This window comes from Heterodontus francisci, chromosome 8 (assembly GCF_036365525.1).
Source record: "Heterodontus francisci isolate sHetFra1 chromosome 8, sHetFra1.hap1, whole genome shotgun sequence".
NCBI lineage: Eukaryota > Metazoa > Chordata > Chondrichthyes > Heterodontiformes > Heterodontidae > Heterodontus > Heterodontus francisci.
The window spans coordinates 93446442-93473225 of NC_090378.1; the positions used below are offsets into that span (position 1 = coordinate 93446442).

The following is a 26784-nucleotide window of genomic DNA, read 5'->3' on the forward strand; positions in this document are numbered from 1 at the left end:
AAACAAACAAATTGGACATAGGTTGTGGAGCAACCCACTTTTTTTTAAAGTTTATATCAAAAAATTGCCTTGTTGGCACTAAAAGGTGGTTCCTCCAAGGACTGCATGAAGTTCTGGTATTTCAGACTGTCAGCATCCTCAAGGCAAAGCAAACTTGCAGTGGGGACCTCAAACAGGAGTTAGGTCTTATACATATGCAAATAAAGGGCCTAATGCCTATTTCAGGCATGCATGCTTATTGTTTGTAATGTGCATATGTTTATTGCCTGCCATATTAGTGGCATAGGATTCTATGTAATTGTAAATTTCTAGGCTGCTGTGTTTTCAATGTTCAGTTCAGATTCACAGTACTTGCAGTTTTTACTTTTTTAATCTCGGATATGCGTTTTGTTGGTCTCACTGATGACCAGCTTTGCACCAATCCATTGCAGCAAAAGAGCTAAAACACCAGTGAAAAGTAAGCTGTGCTCACCCAACTTCCTTCTCTCCACTACACTCCATATCTTCTGCTAGACTAGAAGCAGCTCAAAGATCAAACCCCACCATGGGTACCTCATCAATTCTCAACCACAACTCCTAAACCCATTGTCAAAGACACAGAATATGTATAGCATTCTTTCAGCAAACTGAAAGTGTGCGTTCTTTCCAAAAATCATGTTACTGAAAATATTACAAAGCATTATCCCTTAAACAACAACAGTGAAAAAGATTATCTGGCCATTACCTCATTGCTGTTAGTGGAACTTTGTTGTATGCAAACTCTTTTTTTTTTTCTTTCTTTTGGGCCTCCTTATCTCGAGAGACAATGGATACGCGCCTGGAGGTGGTCAGTGGTTTGTGAAGCAGCGCCTGGAGTGGCTATAAAGGCCAATTCTGGAGTGACAGGCTCTTCCACAGGTGCTGCAGAGAAATTTGTTTGTTGGGGCTGTTGCACAGTTGGCTCTCCCCTTGCGCCTCTGTCTTTTTTCCTGCCAACTACTAAGTCTCTTCGACTCGCCACAATTTAGCCCTGTCTTTATGGCTGCCCGCCAGCTCTGGCGAATGCTGGCAACTGACTCCCACGACTTGTGATCAATGTCACACGATTTCATGTCGCGTTTGCAGACGTCTTTATAACGGAGACATGGACGGCCGGTGGGTCTGATACCAGTGGCGAGCTCGCTGTACAATGTGTCTTTGGGGATCCTGCCATCTTCCATGCGGCTCACATGGCCAAGCCATCTCAAGCGCCGCTGACTCAGTAGTGTGTATAAGCTGGGGGTGTTGGCCGCTTCAAGGACTTCTGTGTTGGAGATATAGTACTACAGTAGGCATTTCCTACACTTCAAAAATATTCTTCATTGGCTGTAAAGCTTTGGGATGTCCTCAGGTTATGAAAGACACTATTCAAATGTAAGCCTTTCTTTGTCTTTTATAGAGTTATAGAGTCATCTATGGCACAGAGGGAGGCCATTCAGCCCATTGAGTTCATGCCAGCTCAGCATACATTGAAATTACAAACTGATAATAAATATATATGTTGTAACAGTTTTTTTCAAATACATTTAAATTAAAACATGTGAAAACAATAATAGAGTTAATTATTCCAAAACGACTTACAAGGAGAGTCATCCAGAATGAAGTCGGGGTCACTCTCCTGTCCTCGTCCTTAGCTTCTAGTCTCTTGGCCATCTGAAGTATACAATAATCGACAACACAATTAATGATCCAAAATATTAAAGCACCAGCAAGTCACCACAACAAGAATCCTCCTATTGCAGACTGCTAACAAACTACAAGGAAAAGCAGTACAAAATGTACTTACTGCATGAATGAATCAAATCGGAAAGCCTCAAGTCATGAGCCACAAAAATAGCAAGCCAACAATACATTCATTTAAGCATTACTTACAATAAAATATTTCAGTGCTTGGACAGAAATCCATTTGATAACCATGACATTTGCAAATAAAAATTAGGAACAGCACCACGCTTGTACTAAAAAGGAGCTCAATGTTAAAAATGAGAAAAATAATTTCCATTCTTACAGCAAAGTGAATTTTGATCAGAACTTAGTGTTTTTTAAATAAGAAATCGATCAACTACCCCCCCCCCCTCCTCCAAGCCTCCTTCCTTCTTAAAACAGCAAGATCCAAACATCCGCAAAGCCGAAAAAAATTGCATCAGGAAACGGGCGATTAAATGAAGGGGGAAACCAAGGGTCAGGCAAGCCCCCACCTGCCAAGAATGAGGAAAATTAATTTTGCCACATGAACATTGATTTTAAACTGCTGATGGCGAAGGAAGAACTTGCTTTAAAAACAATTGGAGACTTTGGCATATCAACACACAAGTACTTTAAAAGGACAAAGGAGCTATTCCCTGCTCCAATTTAATCCACAATGGACTTTGATAACCAGACATTGAAGCATTCCAGGTAAACTACTAAGATGGCTGAATACACAAACAGACGTGGTTGGGCCAGTTTGGTCACATGACTGACTGACTGTCAGAGTTTTTTGAATTTGAGCTTCCAACAGGGAATTTGATCTCAGAAGGCTGTTAACTCCTGGACTGAGAACACCTCTCTCCTGTCTGCTCTCATCTCGCTCTCACCAGCTTCAGAAACCATTGAAGACCTATGAACCCCAAGAGAGAAAAGTCTCCTATAGTGAACAAGGTTCAAGAAGAATACTGGGCCCCAACGAAAAGCAAGACTACCTACAATCAAGGACCCTACAGCGAGCTCGAAACACATTTTTTTTAAAAACCTCTTCAGAGATTGCCTCAAACCTCTCCATTTTATTTTTCTTCTGCTCTTTTCTGTCCCTATTTGAAGGTGTGTATCGCATGTGCCTGCTAGCATGTGCATGTCATATATCCATAGGGGTTAACGGTATTAGAGTTTAAGTTTAAGGCTTAATAAATTTCACTTTTCTTCTTTAAACCTAAAGAAAACCTGGTGTGCTCATTTCTTTGCCTTATAATTGGAAAGTTGTGAACAAGGATTCACAAAGGGGGAGCTCAAAACCGTGTGTTAAAAATTAAATCCTGTTACAATAAGACTAGATGAAGATAGTAAAAGACCCCCAGACACCTTTCTCACCTGGTCGTAACACCAGCTTCAGCTCAACTCATCACCTCTTTAAATCAGCAGTGGACAGCACTGATCCCACCCCATCAGAGGTGTTTTGCAATTGGATGACTGTAATGTCTGACCCAGTGTCTGATCAATTCCTTCACACTGTATTTGTAAGACTAAGTTAAATCAGAACTCTTTGTGCAACCAAGGCTATAATCAGAGTCATCATTACTTTACTCATCTGTATTTGTGAAGCCATTATATTCCTTCTGAGCAATGCCATGTTGAACATATCCACTATAAAATGTTATGTCTTCAAGTGTTTGGAAAGGAAACAAGGTTGCCAAAATCTTTGATTGAAGAGCATCTCTCTTTAAAACACACAGTGCCACTCTGGGCCAATGGACACAACTGATAGCAACCGAATAATGGATACATTATCTACAATGTTTTGAAAATTAATCGCAAATTTGTTCCCATTTATGATTCACTTCTTGATGTAATGCAGAATGCAATACAAAATCCATTAAAACATTTTGGATAGTAAACACTTCTGTGATGAAAAGTAGGACTGAATACATCAGGCTCCTTCACCTCTGTTCATCTCAGATGTTTTCTCTGTGTCTGTTTACATACCAGTTGTCGGTGTAAAACTACCATTTTCAATTTATTAGCATGAATTCAATGTGAAATTACAGCAGTACCAAAGTTCATTTGGGGCCCTGTTGTGGAGCAGCACCGCGTGAGGTCCAACATAACAGACTTTAAGTCCAGCTATCTCAAGTCAGGTTGGTCGATTTGGGTCAATAAATAGATGCACAGAGTTTGCCAATGGATGAGACAAGTCCCTCAGGGTCTCGCAAGCTTCCAGATTCCTTTACCTGACAATTGCAGCCACCCCACTCAGAAGCGGGTTAAAAAGCCACCAGGGTCATGTGCATCATTGGTCATTAATTTCTGACATCTCTACAAACAGAGCAACAAACATCTCCGCCCAAAGAAACGCAAGCTGCGCTAGAAAGGATGTGTCTGAGATGGTGAAGAATCACCTCAAATATTTTAATTTAAAGTCTCCCACCAGAGCGAAGTGGGAATTTCATTCACATCGAAATCCAGTGGTGTTAAAATTTGGAACGGAGCAGGAAATGGGGCCAGTCCATTTGAACTATTTCCCCACTCCTTTCCCGCCGATCGGGGAAAGAGTAACACTTTATCTATTATCATGCTATTGGGGATTGGAATAGCACCACATGATGCAGCAGTGGTGGCATGTCAATCTCAACATGTTCCTCTGCCTGATGTGTTGAGCAGAAACTCAGCAGGTCTCCAGGTGGGAAAAGGGGTGAAAACTGAATGATAGAAAATTTCAGAGTCCACCCCTGCACCTGATTACGAGAATCTTTCCTACCTTCTTGGAGGCCTAGGAGGATTTAACAGCAGAAAAATACCAGGGTGGAGAAAGCAAAGTACACACACTCAAAATGTTCATCAACTCAGAACATTCCTTTCCTAAAGGGTTACTCATTCATAGAACTTGACTACCGAACCCAAGTGGAAGTCGGACATCTCTGATGCCAAGCCCAAAGATTTTTGTAGAGCCTATTATGTTGTTCTCTCAGGAAAAGTCCTAAGGATAGTAGTGGGAAGTTGTGTGTGGAATCAGAGGAGGTAGGGGAAGTGTTAAATGAATATTTTGCGTCAGTATTTACAGTAGAGAAAGAAAATGTTGTCGAGGAGAATACTGAGATTCAGGCTACTAGGCTAGATGGGATTGAGGTTCACAAGGAGGAGGTGTTATCAATTTTGGAAAGTGTGAAAATAGATAAGTCCCCTGGGCCAGATGGGATTTATCCTAGGATTCTCTGGGAAGCTAGGGAGGAGATTGCAGAGCCTTTGTCCTTGATCTTTATGTCGTCATTGTCGCCAGGAATAGTGCCGGAAGACTGGAGGATAGCAAATGTTGTCCCCTTGTTCAAGAAGGGGAGTAGAGACAGCCCTGGTAATTATAGACCTGTGAGCCTTACTTCGGTTGTGGGTAAAATGTTGGAAAAGGTTATAAGAGACAGGATTTATAATCATCTTGAAAAGAATAAGTTCATTAGCGATAGTCAGCATGGTTTTGTGACGGGTAGGTCGTGCCTCACAAACCTTATTGAGTTTTTCGAGAAGGTGACCAAACAGGTGGATGAGGTTAAAGCAGTGGATGTGGTGTATATGGATTTCAGTAAGGCGTTTGATAAGGTTCCCCATGGTAGGCTATTGCAGAAAATACGGAAGTATGGGGTTGAAGGTGATTTAGAGCTTTGGATCAGAAATTGGCTAGCTGAAAGAAGACAGAGGGTGGTGGTTGATGGCAAATGTTCATCCTGGAGTTTAGTTACTAGTGGTGTACCGCAAGGATCTGTTTTGGGGCCACTGCTGTTTGTCATTTTTATAAATGACCTGGAAGAGGGCGTAGAAGGGTGGGTTAGTAAATTTGCGGATGACACTAAGGTCGGTGGAGTTGTGGATAGTGCCGAAGGATGTTGTAGGGTACAAAGGGACATAGATAGGCTGCAGAGCTGGGCTGAGAGATGGCAAATGGAGTTTAATGCGGAAAAGTGCGAGGTGATTCACTTTGGAAGGAGTAACAGGAATGCAGAGTACTGGGCTAATGGGAAGATTCTTGGTAGTGTAGATGAACAGAGAGATCTTGGTGTCCAGGTGCACAAATCCCTGAAGGTTGCTACCCAGGTTAATAGGGCTGTTAAGAAGGCATATGGTGTGTTAGCTTTTATTAGTAGGGGGATCGAGTTTCGGAGCCACGAGGTCATGCTGCAGCTGTACAAAACTCTGGTGAGACCGCACCTGGAGTATTGCGTGCAGTTCTGGTCACCGCATTATAGGAAGGATGTGGAAGCTATGGAAAGGGTGCAGAGGAGATTTACTAGGATGTTGCCTGGTATGGAGGGAAGGTCTTACGAGGAAAGACTGAGGGACTTGAGGTTGTTTTCGTTGGAGAGAAGGAGGAGGAGAGGTGACTTAATTGAGACATATAAGATAATCAGAGGGTTAGATAGGGTGGATAGTGAGAGTCTTTTTCCTCGGATGGTGATGGCAAACACGAGGGGACATAGCTTTAAGTTGAGGGGTGATAGATATAGGACAGATGTCAGAGGTAGTTTCTTTACTCAGAGTAGTAGGGGCGTGGAATGCCCTGCCTGCAACAGTAGTAGACTCGCCAACTTTAAGGGCATTTAAGTGGTCATTGGATAGACATATGGATGAAAATGGAATAGTGTAGGTCAGATGGTTTCACAGGTCGGCGCAACATCGAGGGCCGAAGGACCTGTACTGCGCTGTAATGTTCCAATTCTAATGTTCTAAAAAAAAACGCGACATAAGGAGGTACATATACTAAAGAAAATTATTTCTCATATTCCATATTTTTCAAATACCATTTTGTGCTTAGGACATTAACGTGCAGGGTGTGGGGAAGTTTGAAAAATAATGGCCACCTACTCAGTCAGCTGACATGTCATCACTCCGACAAAAGTAACTGAGTTCCCTTCTGCTGTTATTAAAGTTCTTCCTACAACAATAGATTGACTGTCCTGCCAACATAGTGAGGCAGATAGCCCAGAAATGACTGGGCTAATGTTCTTAGAAATGGATTAAAAGCTTAAGGCTGACCATTGCCATCATTCCTTACAAGAAGAAAAATGAGATGGACGCAAGGACATCAGCTTCTTGTTTTCTCATATTTACACAGTTAATGTGAGAATGAACTATAGAACATGGTTAACTTAGACACTACTTTTAATTAGAATGAACACTGATGATGTCCTGTGATGACTGCTCACTGTTACTTTTGGGTAACAAGTAATTTGAAAAAAAGAGACCAATGGCTACAAGTCTTACTGATTACAAACATTTGTTTATCTTTGAGCTGCCATTACTGCTTTTACACTGAAAGCAATGGGTCCACAAGGTAATTCTGCTCAATAACTGGTAGGTTGCTTAGCCTTGCAGTTTTAAAATAAAACAGGATCAACCATTCAGAAACAACATGCACACTACAGTTAATAAGAACTGAATGTTTGAATGCACCAATGTGCCTCCCTTACTTCAAACACCGTTCACTTTAAGAAACCTTATAACCTTAACAGGCCACCTTTGGGCTTGTTTAGTTGCTGGAACAGCCTGCGTTATAAGCTTTACTATGGCACTCTCTTATTGACTTCCAATGTCAGTTGGCACTGTCCCTTTTGTACTGTGAATTCTCACAGCACAATTCTTAAAAGATTCAAGTTCCAATAAAAACAGAAATAAAAATAATCTGCTGAGTTTCCTGACCTTTGCTCCCAAATAATGCATATTTCCTACTTCAGGTAAAAGGGGCCAGAGATTTTTTTTCAATCTTTTATATTGCCCATGGATTGCTGAGTCCTTGTCAGGAGCATGGGTGTAGAATTGGTGGGGGGGCGGGTAGAAGTTGGGATGGGTGAGGATGGAGCTGGGGCTGCAATTACAATAGATACAGACTCAGCATTGCTAGAGTTACGAGGGGGGAGGGAGCATTCCTGCCTTTTTAATCTCTAATTCATACAGCATCATCAATGGACAGAAGAACACTTTACGAACTTGTTGATTGGAGGGCCCCAATGCAAACCTTCAGTCGGAAGGTCCAAGAGGTCTGGCAGTTGGATAAATAGGACCAAAAACTGGGAAGATGGGTGAGTTTAACAACTTTCTCAATTTGGAGTTCAGGCTTCTGGGCAGAGAGGAGGCCAAGCTGCACTCTATTCGAGTAGCAAAAAGGACATCCACATCCTAAACCACATCTGGCCATCTGACTGGGGTTTTTTGTTTTTGCAGAAAGTGGAAAAATATCACATGCTGATTTAAAAAAAAAATTACGCTTGATGCGGAATGCCTGAAGCCTCCACTTTCGAACTGCCTCTCACAATTGTTAACAGTTGCATCTGAATCACAGCTACCGATAATAATCTCACGCTTTGCAGATATTCTAGATAGGTAGTGGCATGTGTAAACAGATGCCATATTCAATCACCACCGCAGCAGAGGACAAAGACCTTTACAAGCTCTGTCAGTGACCAAAGCAGAATCCCATAAATACTCAAGGGGTCAAACATCTGAGCAGCCACAGCAATCGTAAATGAATAAATTCTACAGCAAATTGCTTCTAACTGCACACTGAATCAAGAGAACTGGAAAACATGAATGTTCCATATCAGCTGCGTATGGACTTTGCTGTAAATCATCCAAAGCTCACTCAAGGTCAACCCACCTTCTTCTTCTTCCTGAGGAGGACTTTGACTCCATCCACTGACACCATTATATTCACTTTCTTCTTCTTGATGTTCTTGGCTTTGAATTCATACTGAAATAAAAATAGATGGAAGAGTTCTTACATTAGTAAGTGATGCTATCCTTTACCATCAGGAAAAGAAAATATGGAGAATGTTACCTTCACCATTTCTCTTCAAGGTTTAAACAAGCCTGTGAAAGCTGCTCCCCCACCTCCTTTTCAAATTACAAATAGCAGTGGCACAGTATGTTCCAGCATGTTGTGCTGGATTGTTGGTAGGTCACAAGCTTTTACCTATGATTCATCGATGTGGCAAGTGCCCTTGGGTAAAAACATCTGCCCATGGATGGAGGGATTTACACTGGGTCACCATCACTGGTTCACAGCAGACAGCTCACAACCAATAGGGGCGGCACAGTGGTTAGCACCGCAGCCTCACAGCTCCAGCGACCCGGGTTCAATTCTGGGTACTGCCTGTGTGGAGTTTGCAAGTTCTCCCTGTGTCTGCGTGGGTTTCCTCCAGGTGCTTCGGTTTCCTCCCACATGCCAAAGACTTGCGGGTTGATAGGTAAATTGGCCATTATAAATTGTCCCTAGTATAGGTAGGTGATAGGGATAGGTGGGGATGTGGTAGGAATATGGAATTAGTGTAGGATTAGTATATAAATCGGTGGTTGATGGTCGGCACAGATTCGGTGGGCCGAAAGGCCTGTTTCAGTGCTGTATCTCTAAACTAAACTAAACTAAACAATATTGCCACATCTTCATAAGATCATAAGTAGGAGCAGGAGTAGGCCGTCTGGCCCCTCGAGCCTGCTCCGCCATTCAATAAGATCATGGCTGATCTGTTCGTGGACTCAGATCCACTTACCCGCGTTCTCACCGTATCCCTTAATTCCTTTATTATTCAAAAAGATATCTACCTTAGCTTTAAAAACGTTTACTGAAGAAGTGTCAACTACTTCACTGGGCAAGGAATTCCATAGATTAACAACCCTCTGGGTGAAGAAGTTCCTTCTTAATTCAGTCCTAAATCTACTCCCTCTAATCTTGAGGCTATGCCCTCTTGTCCTAGCTTCACCTGCCAGTGGAAACATACTCTCCACTTGTACCTTATCTATTCCCTTCATGATTTTATATGTTTCTATAAGATCCCCCCTCATTCTTCTGAATTCCAATGAATATAATCCCAATCTACTCAGTCTCTCCTCATAAGCCAACCCCCTCAACTCCGGAATCAACCTAGTGAACCTACTCTGCACCCTCTCCAGTGCCAGTACATCCTTTCTCAAGTAATGAGACCAAAACTGCACACAGTACTCCAGGTGCGGCATCACCAGTACCTTATACAGCTGCAACATAACCTCTCTGCTTTTAAACTCAATCCCTTTAGCAATGAAGGACAAAATTCCATTTGCCTTCCTAATTACTTGCTGTACCTGCAGACCAACCTTCTGCATGCGATTCATGCACAAGGACACCTAGGTCCCTCTGCATAGCAGCATGCTGCAACTTTTTACCATTCAAGTAATAATCCTTTTTACTGTTACTCCTACCGAAATGAATGACTTCACATTTATTAACATTGTATTCCATCTGCCAGTCCTTTGCCCACTCACTCAATGTATCTATGTTCCTCTGCAAAGTTTCAGTCATCTGCACACTTTGCTCTGCCACTCATCTTAGTGTCAACTGCAAACTTTGACACCCTACATGTGGTCCCCAACGCCAAATCATCCATATAAATTGTAAATAATTGCAGACCCAACACCGATCCCTGAGGCACACCACTAGTGACTGATTGCCAACCAGAATAGCACTCATTTATCCCCATTCTCTGCTTCCTGTCAGTCAACCAATCCTCTATCCATGCTAATACTTTACCCCTAACGCCATGCATCCTTATTTTATACAGCAGCCTCTTGTGCGGCACCTTGTCGAAGGCTTTTTGGAAATCTAGGTACACCACATCCACTGGGTCCCCATTGTCCACCTTGCTCGTAATGTCATCATAGAATTCCAAAAGATTTGTCAAGCATGACCTGCCCTTCATGAACCCATGCTGCGTCTGCCCAACGGGACAATTTCTATCGAGATGCCCTGCTATTTCTTCCTTGATAATAGACTCAAGCATCTTCCCCACTACAGAGGTTAAGCTAACCAGTCTATAATTCCCCATCCTTTGTCTACCTCCCTTTTTAAACAGTGGCATCACATCTGCTGTTTTCCAATCTGCTGGGACTACCCCAGAGTCCAGTGAATTTTGGAAAATTATCGCCAGTGCACCTGTTATCTCTCCCGCCATCTCTTTTAGTACCCTAGGATGCATTCCATCAGGGCCAGGAGACTTATCAATCCTTAGCTCCATTAGCTTGCCCAACACTACCTCTTCCGTAATAATGATTGTTTCCAGGTCCTCACCTACGTTCGTCTCTTTGTCAATTACTGGCATCGTAACAGGGCACTTCACTGTGGCTCACCACCACCTTCTCAAGGACAATTAAGGATGGGCAATAAATGCTGGCTTTGCCAGTGATGTTCACATCCCACAAACAAAAAAAACCTCCCAAAACTACAAGTAAAAGATTTTTAACATACAAGTTGATAAAATTGTTAAGACACAATCTGTCGTATGCATTCAGACCATGATTTTGCTCTTTCATTGCAAGATAAATTACAATAACCTTTATAACTGTTGCATATGACAGCATAGTGAGTCATGAAACAGGATAACATTACAGACAGGGAATTGCTTTGCACTATTGTGGTAGCATTGTTATAGGTTAGTGAAGCTTCTGCAGCTCTAAACAAAGTAAATATTAACAACAAAGATCCTTGCCTGCAATGCCTGAGTGAGTTAATCCAGTAAATAGCTGGCCCACGCAGACCAGTAAAGTCCCAGGTTCTATCATAGTTTTTGCTACAGCAATAAGAATGCTATGGTTGGACTCAGTGCCACTGAATTAGCGAGGAATTGATCACCAGAGTTTCTGCATCTGGTCGCTATACCTTAACTCCTGCCAGAAATGCCAACAACAGAATATAAAAATTGGTGAGTAGCTGTGAGCATGAGCAGCCAGTATGAGGTCATCAGTATCAGCCAGCAAAGGGACAAGGTCCTAAATATTGGGCAATACATTCATGGTTATAATGGCAGCAGCAACAACTTCCATTTATGAACATCTTTAATGTAAAAACAAATGTCTCAAGTGCTTCACAGGAGGCACAAGGAAGAATGGACACCGAGACAGGAAAAGAGGTTGGGAAGATTGACCAAAAGCTTGACTTAAGAGATGATAACCAGGAGATTTTTTTTTTTTTTTTTAAAAAGGATAAAGAGAGGTGGAGAGGACAAAGGGTTTAGAGAAACAATTCCGGGGAATAGGACGCAGGCAGTTGAAGGTGTGGTCACCAAACCAATGATGGAGTCAAGGGAGCGGGGATGCACAAGAAATATAGCAAATTCGGGGGGAGTGGATTATTTAAGCAGGAGGATGATAGAGATAAAGAGGAGCAAGGCAATGGAAGGTATTGGGTGCAGATTTTAAACTCAAGGCATTCAGGATGGCAGCTAATGTAGATAAAGAAGTGGGGTGATGGGTGAGTGGGACAAGATATGTGCAGCAGGACAAGTTGTCATTTCTAGAGCTTGGACCTTGGGAGGCCAACAAAGTGAGAGTTGAAAAAGTTGAGTCAGGTTGCAACCAGGACAGAAAAAAAAAAGTTCATAAGCACCAGCCAGTAGGGGCAGTTTCAGAAGTAATGGCAAGTACAAGTCTAGCACATAAAAAAAAAAATTTAAAAAAAAAATTTAAGAAATACAGCACTGAAACAGGCCCTTCGGCTCACCGAGTCTGTGCCGACCATCAACCACCCATTTATACTAATCCTACACTAATCCCATATTTCTACCACATCCCCACCTGTCCCCATATTTCCCTACCACCTACCTATACTAGGGACAATTTATAATGGCCAATTTACGTATCAACCTGCAAGTCCTTGGCATGTGGGAGGAAACCGGAGCACCCGGAGAAAACACACAGACACAGGGAGAACTTGCAAACTCCACACAGGCAGTACCCAGAATTGAACCCGGGTCGCTGGAGCTGTGAGGCTGCGGTGCTAGCCACTGCGCCGCCCTAAATGCTGAGCAGTTGGGACAAAGCTGTAAGTTTTAGCTGGTAGGAAAGAAAGTTCAAAGTGTCCACCAATGGGGACAGGGTCAGAAGTAATGGCCAGCATAGCTATGGTTAGAGGTGTCAAGTGACGTAGATAGGGGTTAAATAATGGCTATTTTGAAGCATCACTATATCTAAATATACCTGAACTTCCACTGGCACTGACATTTAGGTGATTTGATTAGACAATGATTGTAGTATCAGCTGTCCTTGTAACCAAAGTATAGCAGGTATTTATTGAAATTACTCAATATATTCTTGGGATGGAAAAAATAAAAATCCACTACAAATAAAACAAAACAATTCAATTTAGCATTATTTAACATTAGCATGGAATAACACCAAGCTGACACTTAGAACCAAGTTGATGGTTTATAAAGCCTGTGTTCTCAGGATCTTGCTGTATGGCTGTGAAACATGGGCGACTTACAGCTACCAGGAAAAGAAGCTCAAGAATTTCCATTTTTGCTGTTTGCAGTGCATTATGGGTATATACTGGCAGGATAAAATCACAAATGCGGCAGTCCTCTCAAAGGCAGAGCTCACGAGCATGTTGGCACAAATCAAACAGAGGCAGCTTTGGTGGACTGGACACATCCGCAGGATGGAAGACAGTTACATATCCAAGGACCTTCTGTATGGTGAGGTAGCCAGGGTCAGACGACCATCAGGATTCCCAAAGCTGCTGGCAAGTGTGACATGAAGGTCCTATCTGTTGACTATCACACCTGGGAGTCACTAGCTGGCAAAAGAGGGAAATAGCAACACATCCTATGGACTGGTGTGCACTACCACGATGACCACTTGCTACAGCAGCTTGGCAACAGGTGCCAACATCAAAAATAACTCTGTCACTTGCCAGCTTCATGTGCACTTGTGGCAGAACCCGTCTCTCAAGGATTGGCCTTCACAGCCATCAGCAAAAGGTGCACCAAGATAAGACAGCCCACCTAAATGGATCGTTTGCTGCGTGTCTATCATCTTTTGTAGGTGGATGGATGCCAACCATTTAACATTGAAAAGATTGTGACTGTAAAGTTGAGTCTCCTATCTCTCAAGCTGAATATCTGCATTCCACTGATCTTGCATGTAGATGTCAAGATGAGTCTGACACAAATTAGTTCATTCAAGCCCAAAATTAGTTCAATAAAAGCAAAATACTGCAGATGCTGGAAATCTGAAATAAAAACAGAATGTGCTGGGAATACTCAGCAGGTCAGGCAGCATCTGTGGAGACAGAAGCAGAGTTGACGTTTCAGGTCTGTGACCTTTCATCAGAGATGAAACGTCAACTCTGCTTCTCTCTCCACAAATGCTGCCTGACCTGCTGAGTATTTTCAGCACTTTGTTTTAATTCCAAAAATTAGTTCACTCAGGTGACCAAAATTTGACAAATGCATTTCCTCTCCTTGGTTTATTTCCTGCTTCCCAAACCTTCCACTTTGAGTCTGAATTCTTTGCATGTTTTAATGAGTTGACAGCACTTCCAAAATAAGTAAGCTCTGATAATCTGCTTGAAACACTTGCAGAGAGCTGTCTCAATATTACATAATTTCTACACATCATCATTAACTGGGAAAGTCAGTCCAGCTTTGCCACATAATTTGGCTTTCATTAAAGATTAAGCTCAAGTCTCGCATTGTTGTATATCAGTTCGGCATCTGAAAATCTAAGAGCATCCATGAACATTTCAGCCATTTAAAGATGATGTTCATAGTAAAAGTAGCAAATAGAGGCTTCTGAAAGTGTCGCTTTTTTTCAAAATTTACTCTGTGTATTTACTCCAAAGGTTTTGAAACCTTCTGCTGTCCCTATTACTTCCAATGTTATTTTTTAATTCATTTATGGGAAGTGTCGCTGGCAAGGCCAGCATTTGTTGCCTATCTCTAATGGCCATTGAGAAGGCAGTGGTGAGCCACCTTCATGAACTCATGGATTTTGACCCAGCAACAGTGAAGGAACAACGATATAGTTCCAAGTCAGGATGGTGTTTGGCTTGGAGGGGAAGTCGTAGGTGGTGGTGTTCCCATGCACTTGCTGCCCTTATTCTTCTAGGTGATAGAGGTTGCAGGTGTAGAAGGTGCTGTTGAAGGAGCCTTGGCAAGTTGCTGCAGTGCATCTTGCAGACGGTACACACTGCTGCCACTGTGCAGTGGTGGAGGGAGAGAATTTTTAAGGTGGTGGATGGGGTGCCTGTCGAGCGGGCTGCTTTGCCCTGGATGGTGTTGTGCTTCTGGAGTGTTGTTGGAGCTCCACTCATCCAGGTAAGTGGAGAGTATTCCAACACAATCCTGACTTGTGCTTTGTAGATGGCGGACTGGCTTTGGGGAGTCAGGAGGTGAATTACTTGCTGCAGAATTCCTAGCCTCTGACCAGCTCCTGGAGCCACAGCATTTATGTGGCTGCTCCAGTTCATTTTCTGGTCGATGGTAACCCCCAGGATGTTGATGCTGGGGGGATTCAGCAAAGATAGTGCCATTGAACATCATGGGGAAATGGTTAGATTCTCTCCTCTTGGAGTGGGTATACCTGATACTTGTGTGGTGCAATTGTTACTTGCCGCTTAGCAGCCCAAGCCTGAATGTTGTACAGGGTCTTGATACATGCAGGCATGGACTGCTTCAGTTTCTGAGGAGCTGCGAATGGTACTCAACATTGTGCAATCATCAGTGATATTTTGATTTTTTTTTTAAATCTGTCCTGCACCAATGCAGGTTTCTGCAGAAAGAATGGATCATCATGTTTTGTCGGTATGTCCCATGGCCATAATCTTACACTCAATCATCTGTTATACATCACCTTTCTTCAAGAAAACTAGGAACTGTTTAGCAGCCCACACATCACCCCGCCACCCCCCCCCCACCCCACCTCCCACCATCTAGACTCAAACTTGCAGCCTTGATTGAAGCTGGAACTCATGAGCTATAACAGACAACAATCTGCTGCACCTTCCACCAGCCGATTTTTTTTTTATTCATTCATGGGATGTGGGCATAACTGGCTTTGCCAGCATTTATTGCCCAATCCTAATTGCCCTCGAGAAGGTGGTGATGAGCTGCCTTCTTGAACCGCTGCAGTCCATGTGAGGTAGGTACACCCACAGTGCTGTTACGAAGGGAGTTACAGGATTTTGACCCAGCGACAGTGAAGGAACAGTGATATAGTTCCAAGTCAGGAGGGTGTGTGACTTGGACGGGAACTTGCAGGTGGTGGTGTTCTCATGCATCTGCTGCTCTTGTTCTTCGAGGTGGTAGAGGTCATGGGTTTGGAAGGTGCTGTCAAAGGAGCCTTGGTGTGTTGCTGCAATGCATCTTGTAGATGGTGCACACTGCTGCCATTGTGCGTCGGTGGTGGAGGGAGTGAATGTTTGTGCACGGTGTGCCAATCAAGTGGGCTGCTTTGTTCTAAATGGTGTCAAGCTTCCTGAGTGTTGTTGGAGCTGCACCCATCCAGGCACGTGGAGAGTATTTCATCACACTCCTGACTTGTGCCTTGTAGACGGTGGACAGGCTTTGGCGAGTCAGGAGGAGGTGAGTTACTCACCGCAGGATTCCTAGCCTCTGACCTGCTCTTGTAGCCATGGTATTTATATGGCTACTCCAGTTCAGTTTCTGGTCAATGGTAACCCCCCGGATGTTGATAGTGGGGGATTCAGTGATGGTAATGCCATTGAATGTCAAGGGGAGATGGATAGACTTTCTCTTGTTGGAGATGGTCATTGCCTGGTTCTTGTGTGGCGCGAATGTTACTTGCCACTTATCAGCCCAAGCCTAGATATGGTCCAGGTCTTGCTGCATTTCTACATGGACTGCTTCAGTATTTGATGAGTCGCGAATGGTGCTGAACATTGTGTAATCATCAGCGAACATCCCCACTTCTGACCTTATGATAGAAGTAAGGTCATTGATGAAGATGGTTGGGCCTAGGACACTACCCTGAGGAACTCCTGCAGTGATGTCCTGGAGCTCAGATGTTTGACCTCCAACAACCACAACCATCTTCCTTTGCGCTAGGTATGACTCCAACCAGCGGAGAGTTTTCCCCCCGACTCCCATTGACCTCAGTTTTGCTAAGGCTCCTTGATGCCATACTCGATCAAATGCTGCCTTGATGTCAAGGGCAGTCACTCTCACCTCGAGTTCAGCTCTTTTGTCCATGTTTGAACCAAGGCTGTAATGAGGTCAGGAGCTGAGTGGCCCTATCAGAACCCAAACTGAGCAGGTTATTGCTAAGCAAGTGCTGCTTGATGGCACTGTTGATGACACCTTCCATCACTTTACTGATGATTGAGAGTAGACTGATGGGGCGGTAATTGGCCAGGCTGGACTTGTCCTGCTTTTTGTGTACAGGACATACCTGGGCAACTTTCCACATTGCTGGGTAGATGCCAATGTTGCAGCTGTACTGGAACAGCTTGGCTAGGGGTTCGGCAAGTTCTGCTGCACAGGTCTTCAGTACTATTGCCGGAATATTGTCAGGACCCATAGCCTTTGCAGTATCCAGTGCCTTCAGTCGTTTCTTGATATCACGTGGAGTGAATCGAATTGGCTGAAGTCCGGCATCTGTAATGCTGGGGACTTCAGGAGGGGTCCAAGATGGATCATCAACTCGGCACTTCTGGCTGAAGATTGTTGCAAATGCTTCAGCCTCATCTTTCGCACTGATGTGCTGGGCTTCCCATCATTGAGGATGGGGATGTTTGTAGAGCCACCTCCTCCAGTTAGTTGTTTAATTGTCCACCACCATTCACAACTGGATGTGGCAGGACTGCAGAGCTTCGATCTAATCCGTTGGTTATGGGATCACTTAGCTCTGTCTATTGCATGCTGCTTATGCAGTTTGGCATGCAAGTAGTCCTAGGTAGTAGCTTCACCAGGTTGACAGCTCATTTTGAGGTATGCCTGGTGCTGCCCCTGGCATGCCCTTCTGCACTCTTCATTGAACCAGGTTAGTCTCCTGGCTTAATGGTAATTAACTAATTTCAAACTAGTCGTCCAATTATTTTGGGAAAGGCACAAACATGGATCAATCAGATTCAAAGGTACCTTTCTCTTTAAAGAAAGTCACAAAAGTGACCTTTGAAGGTGCCATCTTTCACATGAAAATGTTAAACTGAGACTCTATTTGCCTTATCAAGAGGATGTAAAAGTTACCACGGCTGCTATATCAATACAAGTCTTTCTTTCAGTGTGTAAACCATTGGAAGTAAATGTTGTTTTTTCTTTCCCTATTGTTTCTGTAAGGATGCAAGGAAGAAGTCCACCTGCTCATGCAGCCAATAGTTTGCTGAGTTACATAGTCTCCAACAGCAAGATCTGATCCCTGGCAGTTCATGGGAAGGAATGGTTGTTCACCTGGCCAATGATGGCCCAATGGGGAGCAGGGGTACGTGTACACTGCAGCAGTCTAATTGAACAGGGATATGGGTACAAGGCTATCTGATCTCCAATAGGCCTGCGGAAAGATGTGTATCCAACTAACCCAGTGAGGATCAGGAAGCAATCTGCTGTAGTGTCGGAAAAGGGTGGTAGGGGCAGTATGGATCCATTAGACCCCTAGCAATTACCCAATGGGGAAGGAGTATGAATCCATCAATCTGAATTCTTCAATTAGTGGAGCCTAAAGATGTTATGAATGGCCGTAGAATATGGAAAGGTCATGCACCCTTTTTAAAACAGACCAAACCTCTTCCCATTTCAACTCTTCTTTACTTTTGTAAATCCACAAGGTTACAGAAGGAATCTAACTGTCCTTGCTGACGTTTTTCAAGCGTAACAGTAACTCATTAGCTCATAGTGACAAGCTATAAAGACAAGCAGCATCTGTCCTGCAGCTGAGGTAAACAGAGAAAAATGGGGCCATCACGACTTCATCTGGATCCCACTGACATGGGATGTGAATGCACTAGGTCCCTACAGAAACTAAAAAGCACACGTGCTAAATAGTGTCGTTTTTCTTCATATTGTATCCCACAAATGTATGTTAGTTGGGTGCTAAACCCAAGAAAATCCAGCCTCTGGCTCAGTTCATTGTGCAGACTTTGACCCAATTAGCAACAAATCTGCTTAACTCGTATGGATTTTTTTTTGTATCTTAGCAGACAGAATCATATATTTGCACACACATTATCACTTGGTTTCCTACAGCAGTTAGAATGTTGCATTTGGTTTCATTTGAGATGGGGAAGGAAAATGTGAGCACTGACCAAAGGTGTTGATTTAGACGTTTTCAGAGTTAAAAGTAGAACGTCTGGACAATGAAAGATATCCTTACGAATGCTCGTGGCCTGAACAAATTGCAGGGTAGTCGTTTTTAACAGGTTTGTGTTGCAGTGGAGGTGCCGATATCAACAGCTTTATTCAATGAACAGAGACAGTCAAACAGAATTAAAAGCTACGCTTACATAAGGCAAATAGTGACATTCGCAATGGACACTCACGTTTGTTTAAATTTTATATTTAGATTGTGTTTTTGGTATTGACGTAATATTTCATAATTTTATTTGCAAATAACATTATTAGTAGCTTTAGCTTGTAAATCACCAACCTTCTTACTAATATCCACCATTTTGAAGAGTAATACTTTAGAACATGTTAAATCCATAAAGCAGTTGAAAAAATCTGGGGCCATTTTTGGCCCTTGGGTCCACACTTCTGCAAGATCAGACAGCGCAGAAAAGGTACAGCCTCAGTCTGCAGAGGACATTGCTCTGTGTATAAAACAGTTTAGATATTTGGAAAAAAAAGTCAACTCAAAATCCTGTAATTGCAATAATCTTTAAGCCCATGCAGAAAAAAAAAGAGGAAAAACCCACCTCTAAATCACATTTAATACTGCAGATTATATCCGAGAATTAGATGGGAGTTTGCTGACATGGCATGAATCTCCACTTTCATTCATGCAGATAATAGAAACCTTTTTCAATGCTTGTATGATGTATGTGCACTCAAATTCCAAACTCTCTGTCCATTGTCTTAACCTGCTAATAATCTACGGCAGGGAACTAAATTAGCAGCAATTCAAGACCGTATTCTGCACTGCAGAACCTCACACTGCCTATCATTTTAACTTACAACAACAGAGGTTTCTATTGCAGAGTAGCTAACTTCAGTTGGATAATTAACAACGTGTATTTATATAGCACCTTTAATGTAGTGAAATGACCCAAGGTGCTTCATAGGAGCGATATAAAGCAAAGTTTGTCACTGAGCCACATAAGGTGATATTAGGGCTGATAACCAAAAGCTTGGGCAAAGAGGTAGACTTCAAGGAATGTCTTAAAGGGGGAAAGAGGTGGAGGCACTTAGGGAGGGAATTCCAGAGCTTAGTGCCCTGGCAGCTGAAGGCACAGCCACCAATGATGAAGCAATTAAAATCGGGAATGTGCAAGAGTCATACTTTGCATCTCACTAATGTCTTTTTAAAAAATTTGTTCCTGGGATGTGGGCGTCGCTGGTTATGTCAGCATTTATTGCCCATCCCTAATTGCCCTTGAGAAGGTGATGGTGAACTGCCTTTTTGAACCGCTGCAGTCCATGTGAGGTAGGGACACCCACAGTGCTGTTAGGAAGGGAGTTCCAGGACTTTGACACAGCGACAGTGAAGGAACGGCAATATAGTTCCAAGTCAAGATGCTGTGTGGCTTGGAGGGGAACTTGCAGGTGGTGGTGCTCCCATGCATTTGCTGCCCTTGTCCTTCTAGGCGGTAGAGGTCGCAGGTTTGGAAGGTGCTGTCAAAAGGAGCCTTGGTGTATTGCTGCAGTGCATCTTGTAGATGGTACACACTGCTGCCACTGTGCGTCGGTGGTGGAGGGAGTGAATGTTTGTGGATGGGGTGCCAATCAAGTGGGCTGCTTTCTCCTGGATGGTGTTGAGCTTCTTGAGTGTTGTTGGAGCTGCACCCATCCAGGCAAGTGGAAAGTATTCCATCACAGCCTTGATTTGGCCTTGTAGATGGTGGTCAGGTATTAGGGAGTCAGAAGGTGAGTTACCTACTGCAGGATTCTTAGCCTTTGACCTGCTCTTGTAGCCACGGTATTTATATGGCTGTTCCAGTTCAGTTTCTGGTCAATGGTAACCCCCAGGATGTTGATAGTGAGGGATTTAGCGATCATAATTCCATTGATTGTCAAGGGGAGATAGTTAGATTCTCTCTTGTTGGAGGTAGTCATTGCCTGGCACATATGTTACTTGCCACTTATCAGCCCAAGACTGAATGTTGTCCAGGTCTTGCTCCATTTTTACATGGACTGCTTCAGAATCAGAGGAGTCATGAATGGTGCTGAACATTGTGCAATCATCAGTGAACATCCCCATTTCTGACCTTATGATGGCGGGAAGGCCACTGATGAAGCAGCTGAAGGTTTGGCCAAGGACACTACCCTGAGGAACTCCTGCAGTGATATCTTGAAGCTGAGATGATTGACCTCCAACAACCACAACCATCTTCCTTTGTGCTAGGTACAACACCAACCAGTGGAGAGTTTTCCCCGATTCCCATTGACTCCAATTTTGCTGGGGCTCCTTGATGCCATATTTGGTCAAATGCTGCCTTGATGTCAAGGGCAGACACTCTCACTTCACCTCTCGAGTTCAGCTCTTTTGTCCATGTTTGAACCAAGGCTGTAATGAGGTCAGGAGCTAGGTTGCCCTGGCAGAACCCAAACTGAGCATCAGTGAGCAGGTTAGAAAATAGGAGTAAGCCAATTGGCCCTGCTCTGCCATTCAAAGATCATGGCTGATCGTCTAATTCAGTACCCTGTTCCCGCTTTCTCCCCAAATCTCTTGATCCCTTTGGCATTAAGAAATATATCTCCTGCTTGAATATATTTGATAACTTGGCCTCCACTGCCTTCTGTGGTAGAGAATTCCACAGGTTCACCATCCTCAGAAGAATTTTCTCATCTCGTTTCTAAATGGCATACCCCATATTCTGTGATCCTTGGTTCTGGACTCTCCAGACATCGGGCACATCTTTCCTGCATCTAGCCTGTCTAGTCCTGTTAGAATTTTACAGGTTTCTATGAGATCCCCTCTCATTCTTCTAAACTCTAGTGAATATAGGCCTAGTCGACCCAATCTCTCCTCATACGTCAATCTTGCCATCCCAGTAATCAGCCTAGTAAATCTTCTTTGCATTCCCTCCATGGCAAGAAATCCTTCCTCAGATAAGGAGACCAAAACTGCACACAATACTCCAGATGTGGTCTCACCAAGGCCCTGTATAACTGCAGTAAGGCATCCTTGCTCCTGTACTCTAGTTATTGCTAAGCAACTGCCGCTTGATAGCACTGTCGACGACACCTTCCATCACTTTACTGATGATTGAGAGTAGACTAATGAGGCGGTAATTGGCCGGGTTAGACTTGTCCTGCTTTTTGTGAACAGGACATACCATGGCAATTTTCCACATTGCCAGGTAGGTGCCAGTGTTGTAACTGCACTGGAACAGCTTGGCTAGGGGCACGGCAAGTTCTGGAGCACAGGTCTCAGTACTATTGCCGGAATGTTGTCAGGGCCAATAGCCTTTGCAGTATCCAATGCCTTCAGTCATTTCTTGATATCACGTGGAGTGAATTGAATTGGCTAAAGACTGGCATCTGTGATGGTGGGGACTTCAGGAGGCGGCCAAGATAGATTATCAACTCGGCACTTCTGGCTGAAGATTGTTGCAAATGCTTCAGCCTTATCTTTTGCACTGATGTGCTGGGCTCCCCCATCATTGAGGATGGGGATATTTGTGGAGCCAGCTCCTCCTGTCTGTTGTTTAATTGTCCACCACCATTCACGGCTAGATGTGGCAGGACTGCAGAGCTTAGATCTGATCCGTTGGTTATGGGATCGCTTAGCTCTGTCTATCACATGATGCTTACGCTGTTTGGCATGCAAGAAGTCCTGGGTTGTAGCTTCACCAGGTTGACACCTCATTTTGAGGTATGCCTGGCACTGCTCCTGGCATGCCCTCCTGTACTCTACATTGAACCAGGGTTGGTTCTGAGTGCTATGAGTGGTGTGGAGTTGTTTCTTATTCATCAAACAAATCTAGAGGAAAAAAAGGCCTAATGACAAAAGGGGTTTAAAAAGAGACAAAAGTATATCTCACCAAAATTAAAAGAAAAATCTTCACTTATAGGAAATAGATGAAGTCATTCATCTACATTTCTGGGCGACTGTGAAATATGAAAGACTTGCATTTCTCGAGCCTTTCACAACCTCAGGATAAAGGCCTGCTCGGGCATGAAATTGAAACCTGACCTGGGCCCAACCACATCCAACCCGACCCGACTACCGTAATAAAGTTAATTATATCAAACAGGTTATTGTGCTCTACCATGTCCAAATGTTGTGATCCTCCGTTCCGGCAGCACGTTTCCCACCTCGACGCCCCGGCTGAATTTTCAAATTTTGAAGATTACTTCCCTCCCTGAGCAAGGCAGCACTGTGTCCACGTCCAGTCCGACCCGACCCCCAGACCCGCAAGAGAGACCAGACCTGAACCCGACACAGGTCGTCGGGCCTGATCGGGTAGCCATGCTTTACCTCAGGATTCCCTAGAGTGCTTTACAGCCAATGAAGTATGATGTAGTTGCTTCCAGTCAGTAGACTACACAGTCATTCAAAATATACAAACAGTTCAGATCCCCAAGGTCAGTGTCACTGGCTCACACGTTGCAATGTTGCCACATTGTTCCTTCACAGCATTCACTTAAAGAAAAACACGCAATTAATCCCACTTTCTCATCAAGCATCCACTTATAGTATGGCTTAGTAAATAATGCAAATGTGGAAGATACCATTCATGTGGGGCAGCTTTAGCAACACCAGCAGGGTGAGAACTGCATGCCTGAACAGATTATTCAGAATTAGGGCTTCGTAAGAGGGTTATATAATCAAAAGTGGGTTCAGTTTAAAATTAATCCAGCATTTCATTAAATTTACCATCACTCTATCCCAATAAGATTAATTGTAAGACCTTCAAATCTAGTGTTTGCAAAACAGCAAAAAGGTGGGGGAGGGAAAATGAACTATATAGCTAGCAAATACTCATATTCAAACCTTGGAAGCTGGTGATTTGCTTTGCGTCTGTACATTCAGGTCCACAGTGAGATTTAATTCGTAATTGAAGGAATGGGGTTGGAGTGGTGGGGGAAGATGGTTAGGGGAAGATTGTCATGTATTTGATAGCTAAGCATTTGTACTCAGCTATGCTGCCTTTCTGCTGGGGAGGTGTAAATAAAAAGTTTCACAATGGCTGCATACAGTAAGACTCATTTTAGATTTACTCTGTGAATACAGAAAGATGACAAGAGGATGAGAGTGACTGTTTATTTTACTTTCATTCAAGAGATCACAGTCTGAAGAACATTGTGACACACCTTTTGGAACTCCCAAAGTCAATTTTGAGGAAGTTTGGGTGATTTGAAAGATTGCTTCAGACGTGTCTGCAGCATGATACATAATTGAAAACAAATGACACTGAAGACAGATTTTGGGACAATTGGGGAATTCAACCCGAACAAAGAGGACTGGTGTAATTATGAACCAAGGTTACATATTTGGCTGCAAGGTAATAAAATAGGAGAGGAGGATAAGGTGAATGTTTTCCTCACGATGATGGGGCCAGATGCCTTTGTGAGTGTGTTTAACCAATGTTTCTTGCGAGACCCCAGTCCCAAGATAGAGAACATGCCCACATTCCCTGGCAAGGCTGTTATCCCATCCTGAGTTATTGGGGTCATTTGGCTTCTCAAATACCCAAAGTGCAGGGACTTTACAACGAAGTGGAATACCTGGAATGAGTGGGCTGCCTTACGAGGAAAGATTGGACAGGCTAGGCTTGTATCTGCTGGAATTTAGAAGAGTAAGAGGCAACTTGATTGAAACATATAAGATCCTGTGGAGTCTTGACAGGGTGAATGTGGAAAGGATGTTTCCCCTTGTGGGAGAATCTAGAACTGGGGTTGCTGTTTAAAAATAAAGGGGTCACCCATTTAAGACAGGGATGAGGAGAAATTTTTTCTCTGAGGATCATGAGTCTTTGGAATTCTCTTCCTCAAAAAGGTGGTGGAAGCAGAGTCTTTTAATATTTTTAAGGCAGAGGTAGATAGATTCTTGATAAGCAAGGGGGTGGAAGGTTATCAGGGGGTAGGTAGAAATGTGGAGTAATCAGTTCAGCCATGAACTTATTGAATGGCAGAGCAGGTTTGAAGGGCTGAGTGGCCTACTCCTGCTCCTAATTCATATGTTCGTATGTATGTTTGTATGTAAGTGCAAGCCTGAAACACACTCAGGTGTCCATTATTTTCACAAATCAACAGGACCAGTTAACATTTGAGACTGGATGCAGTGCCATCTTGAAGATACAAAATAAGAATGGGATCAGGAGGAAAAAAATGACTCACAACAGCCAACAGTCATTTCCATTACATTTTTGTTGTGTTTTACTGCTGGCATTTTTGAATGTGTTCTGATACATCTTTAATAAACTGTTTATACAGTCCTGTATAAACAAAGTTCTTTTGCTTCCTCTGCCAACGGCAAGCTCCCTTGAGAGCTTTTAAAAAAAAAAGGCGGCACATCACAAATCTAACTTATATATTGCAGGCATCAAACAGCAGTTCCTCTACTATTTAGGGCATGTAACTGGTGTCTGATATAAAGTCCCTGGGGTTAGCTGGCTTAGAACAATTTATATTATTCCATTCAATGGAATTGCTTTGACATGCAATTACACATGGGAAGTTTAACTGCAAGGCTGTTGGTGGGAAATCACATACTAATTGACCAAAAAATGTTATTTTATTTAATGGATGCATCATTACTACATCACTGCATATAAAAGCAAAACTATGTCAAATACATCCCAACAGCCTTAAAGCAGCAACTTGCATTTCTATAGTGCCCTTAACTTAGTAGAAAGTCCCAAGGTGATTCACAGGAGTGCAGTCAGGCCTAGGAGCTTCTTAAAGGAAGTGGAGAGGCGCAAATGTTTAGTGAGCGAATTCCAGAGCTTAGGGCCTAGGTAGCTGAAGGCGCAGCTGCAAATGTGGAGCTATGGAAGTGGGGGATGCACAAGTGACCACAACTGGAGGAATGCAGAGTTCTGAGAGTTGTAGGGCTGGAAGAGTTTAGAGATAGGGAGAAGGTGAGGCGAAGGAGTATAGGCATAGGCTTGGCCACTCGTTTGCAGTATTCACAGGGAAAGAAATCGGATTTAATTGTCAAAGCAGCAATTATAAAATCCCAGAATTCCAGGTAACAGTAGTTTTCCCTAAACCAGTATTTCTAATTAAACGGTCGGAGCTGCAGAATTCTATCCCCAAAATAATGGTAAGCATCCTGGAACCCCATGCAACTAATAAAGAATTTGACTTATTCAGTTACTGGATATTGTAGCCCTGCCAATGGGTTAAAGACCCACAGTTTTCTGGCTTTGACACTTTCCATCAGATTTTCTTGCCATTTTGTCAGACAACTAGCACAGATCAATTAAATGCAGATATATCAAAGCGAATATGGGATTATTATGCTGAGCTGACTGCAGGACACTGAATAATTTTTTTTTAACTTGAAGTTATACTGTGAGGGCATTGCAAATCCACTCACAAGAACTTCATTTCCATCCCCTGCTGGGTATCAAACTTGATAATGTCCTCTGCTTAGTCACAGTTAACTGCCTTACCAGTGAGTAATGAATGTTCTAACAGCCATCGGAAGACTGACTGGGGAAGTTATGTATTCTTAACAGATTATCAATTTTTACAACTGACTTTAGGACTTCACTGGTATAAAACTCAAAGCCCAGTGAAGCCCCACATGCATGGAGTGTGTTGAGTGAGTTACAAGCCTCGTCACATGGTGGCAAGAACAAGGCCCGTTTTGGCCTTGAACAGAAAGAGAAGTGTAAAACATACCGCAGAGTCTTTCATCCGTTCAACTACCATAATTTCAGCAGACACTTTGGAACAGTCACAAGCTTTTAGTTTTTACTATCTATTGGGTGTCAGTCACTAACCCTCATTACAAACACATGAATTTATATAGTCCCTTTAACATGGTAAAACATCCCACGGTACTTGAATACGAGAGCAGTGAAGCAAACTGTAGCACTTTTACCTCAACTCTGCCTACAGCAGCTAATTCAGTACAGATAGACAAGGTGGACCTGAAATCGTCCTGGACTGCTTGGCTCAGCACCACATCAGGTGACACTGTTATAGGAACATAGGAATT

General features: G+C 43.2%; 1 protein-coding gene across 9 annotated transcripts in view; it reads right to left on the reverse strand.

Annotated features, from left to right (window-relative positions):
* The window catches only part of nos1apa (nitric oxide synthase 1 (neuronal) adaptor protein a), a 442663-nt gene that overhangs the window by 248587 nt on the left and 167292 nt on the right, over positions 1–26784 (reverse strand). For 7 of the 9 annotated variants that reach the window (XM_068037734.1, XM_068037736.1, XM_068037733.1 and 4 more), the window contains 2 exons: positions 8351–8443; positions 1600–1671 (listed from right to left, as the gene is read on the reverse strand). In XM_068037734.1, the coding sequence (XP_067893835.1) occupies positions 1600–1671; positions 8351–8443 (165 nt within the window). The remainder of the gene's footprint in view (positions 1–1599; positions 1672–8350; positions 8444–26784) is intronic. The other 2 variants (XM_068037735.1, XM_068037740.1) reach the window with 1 other exon arrangement.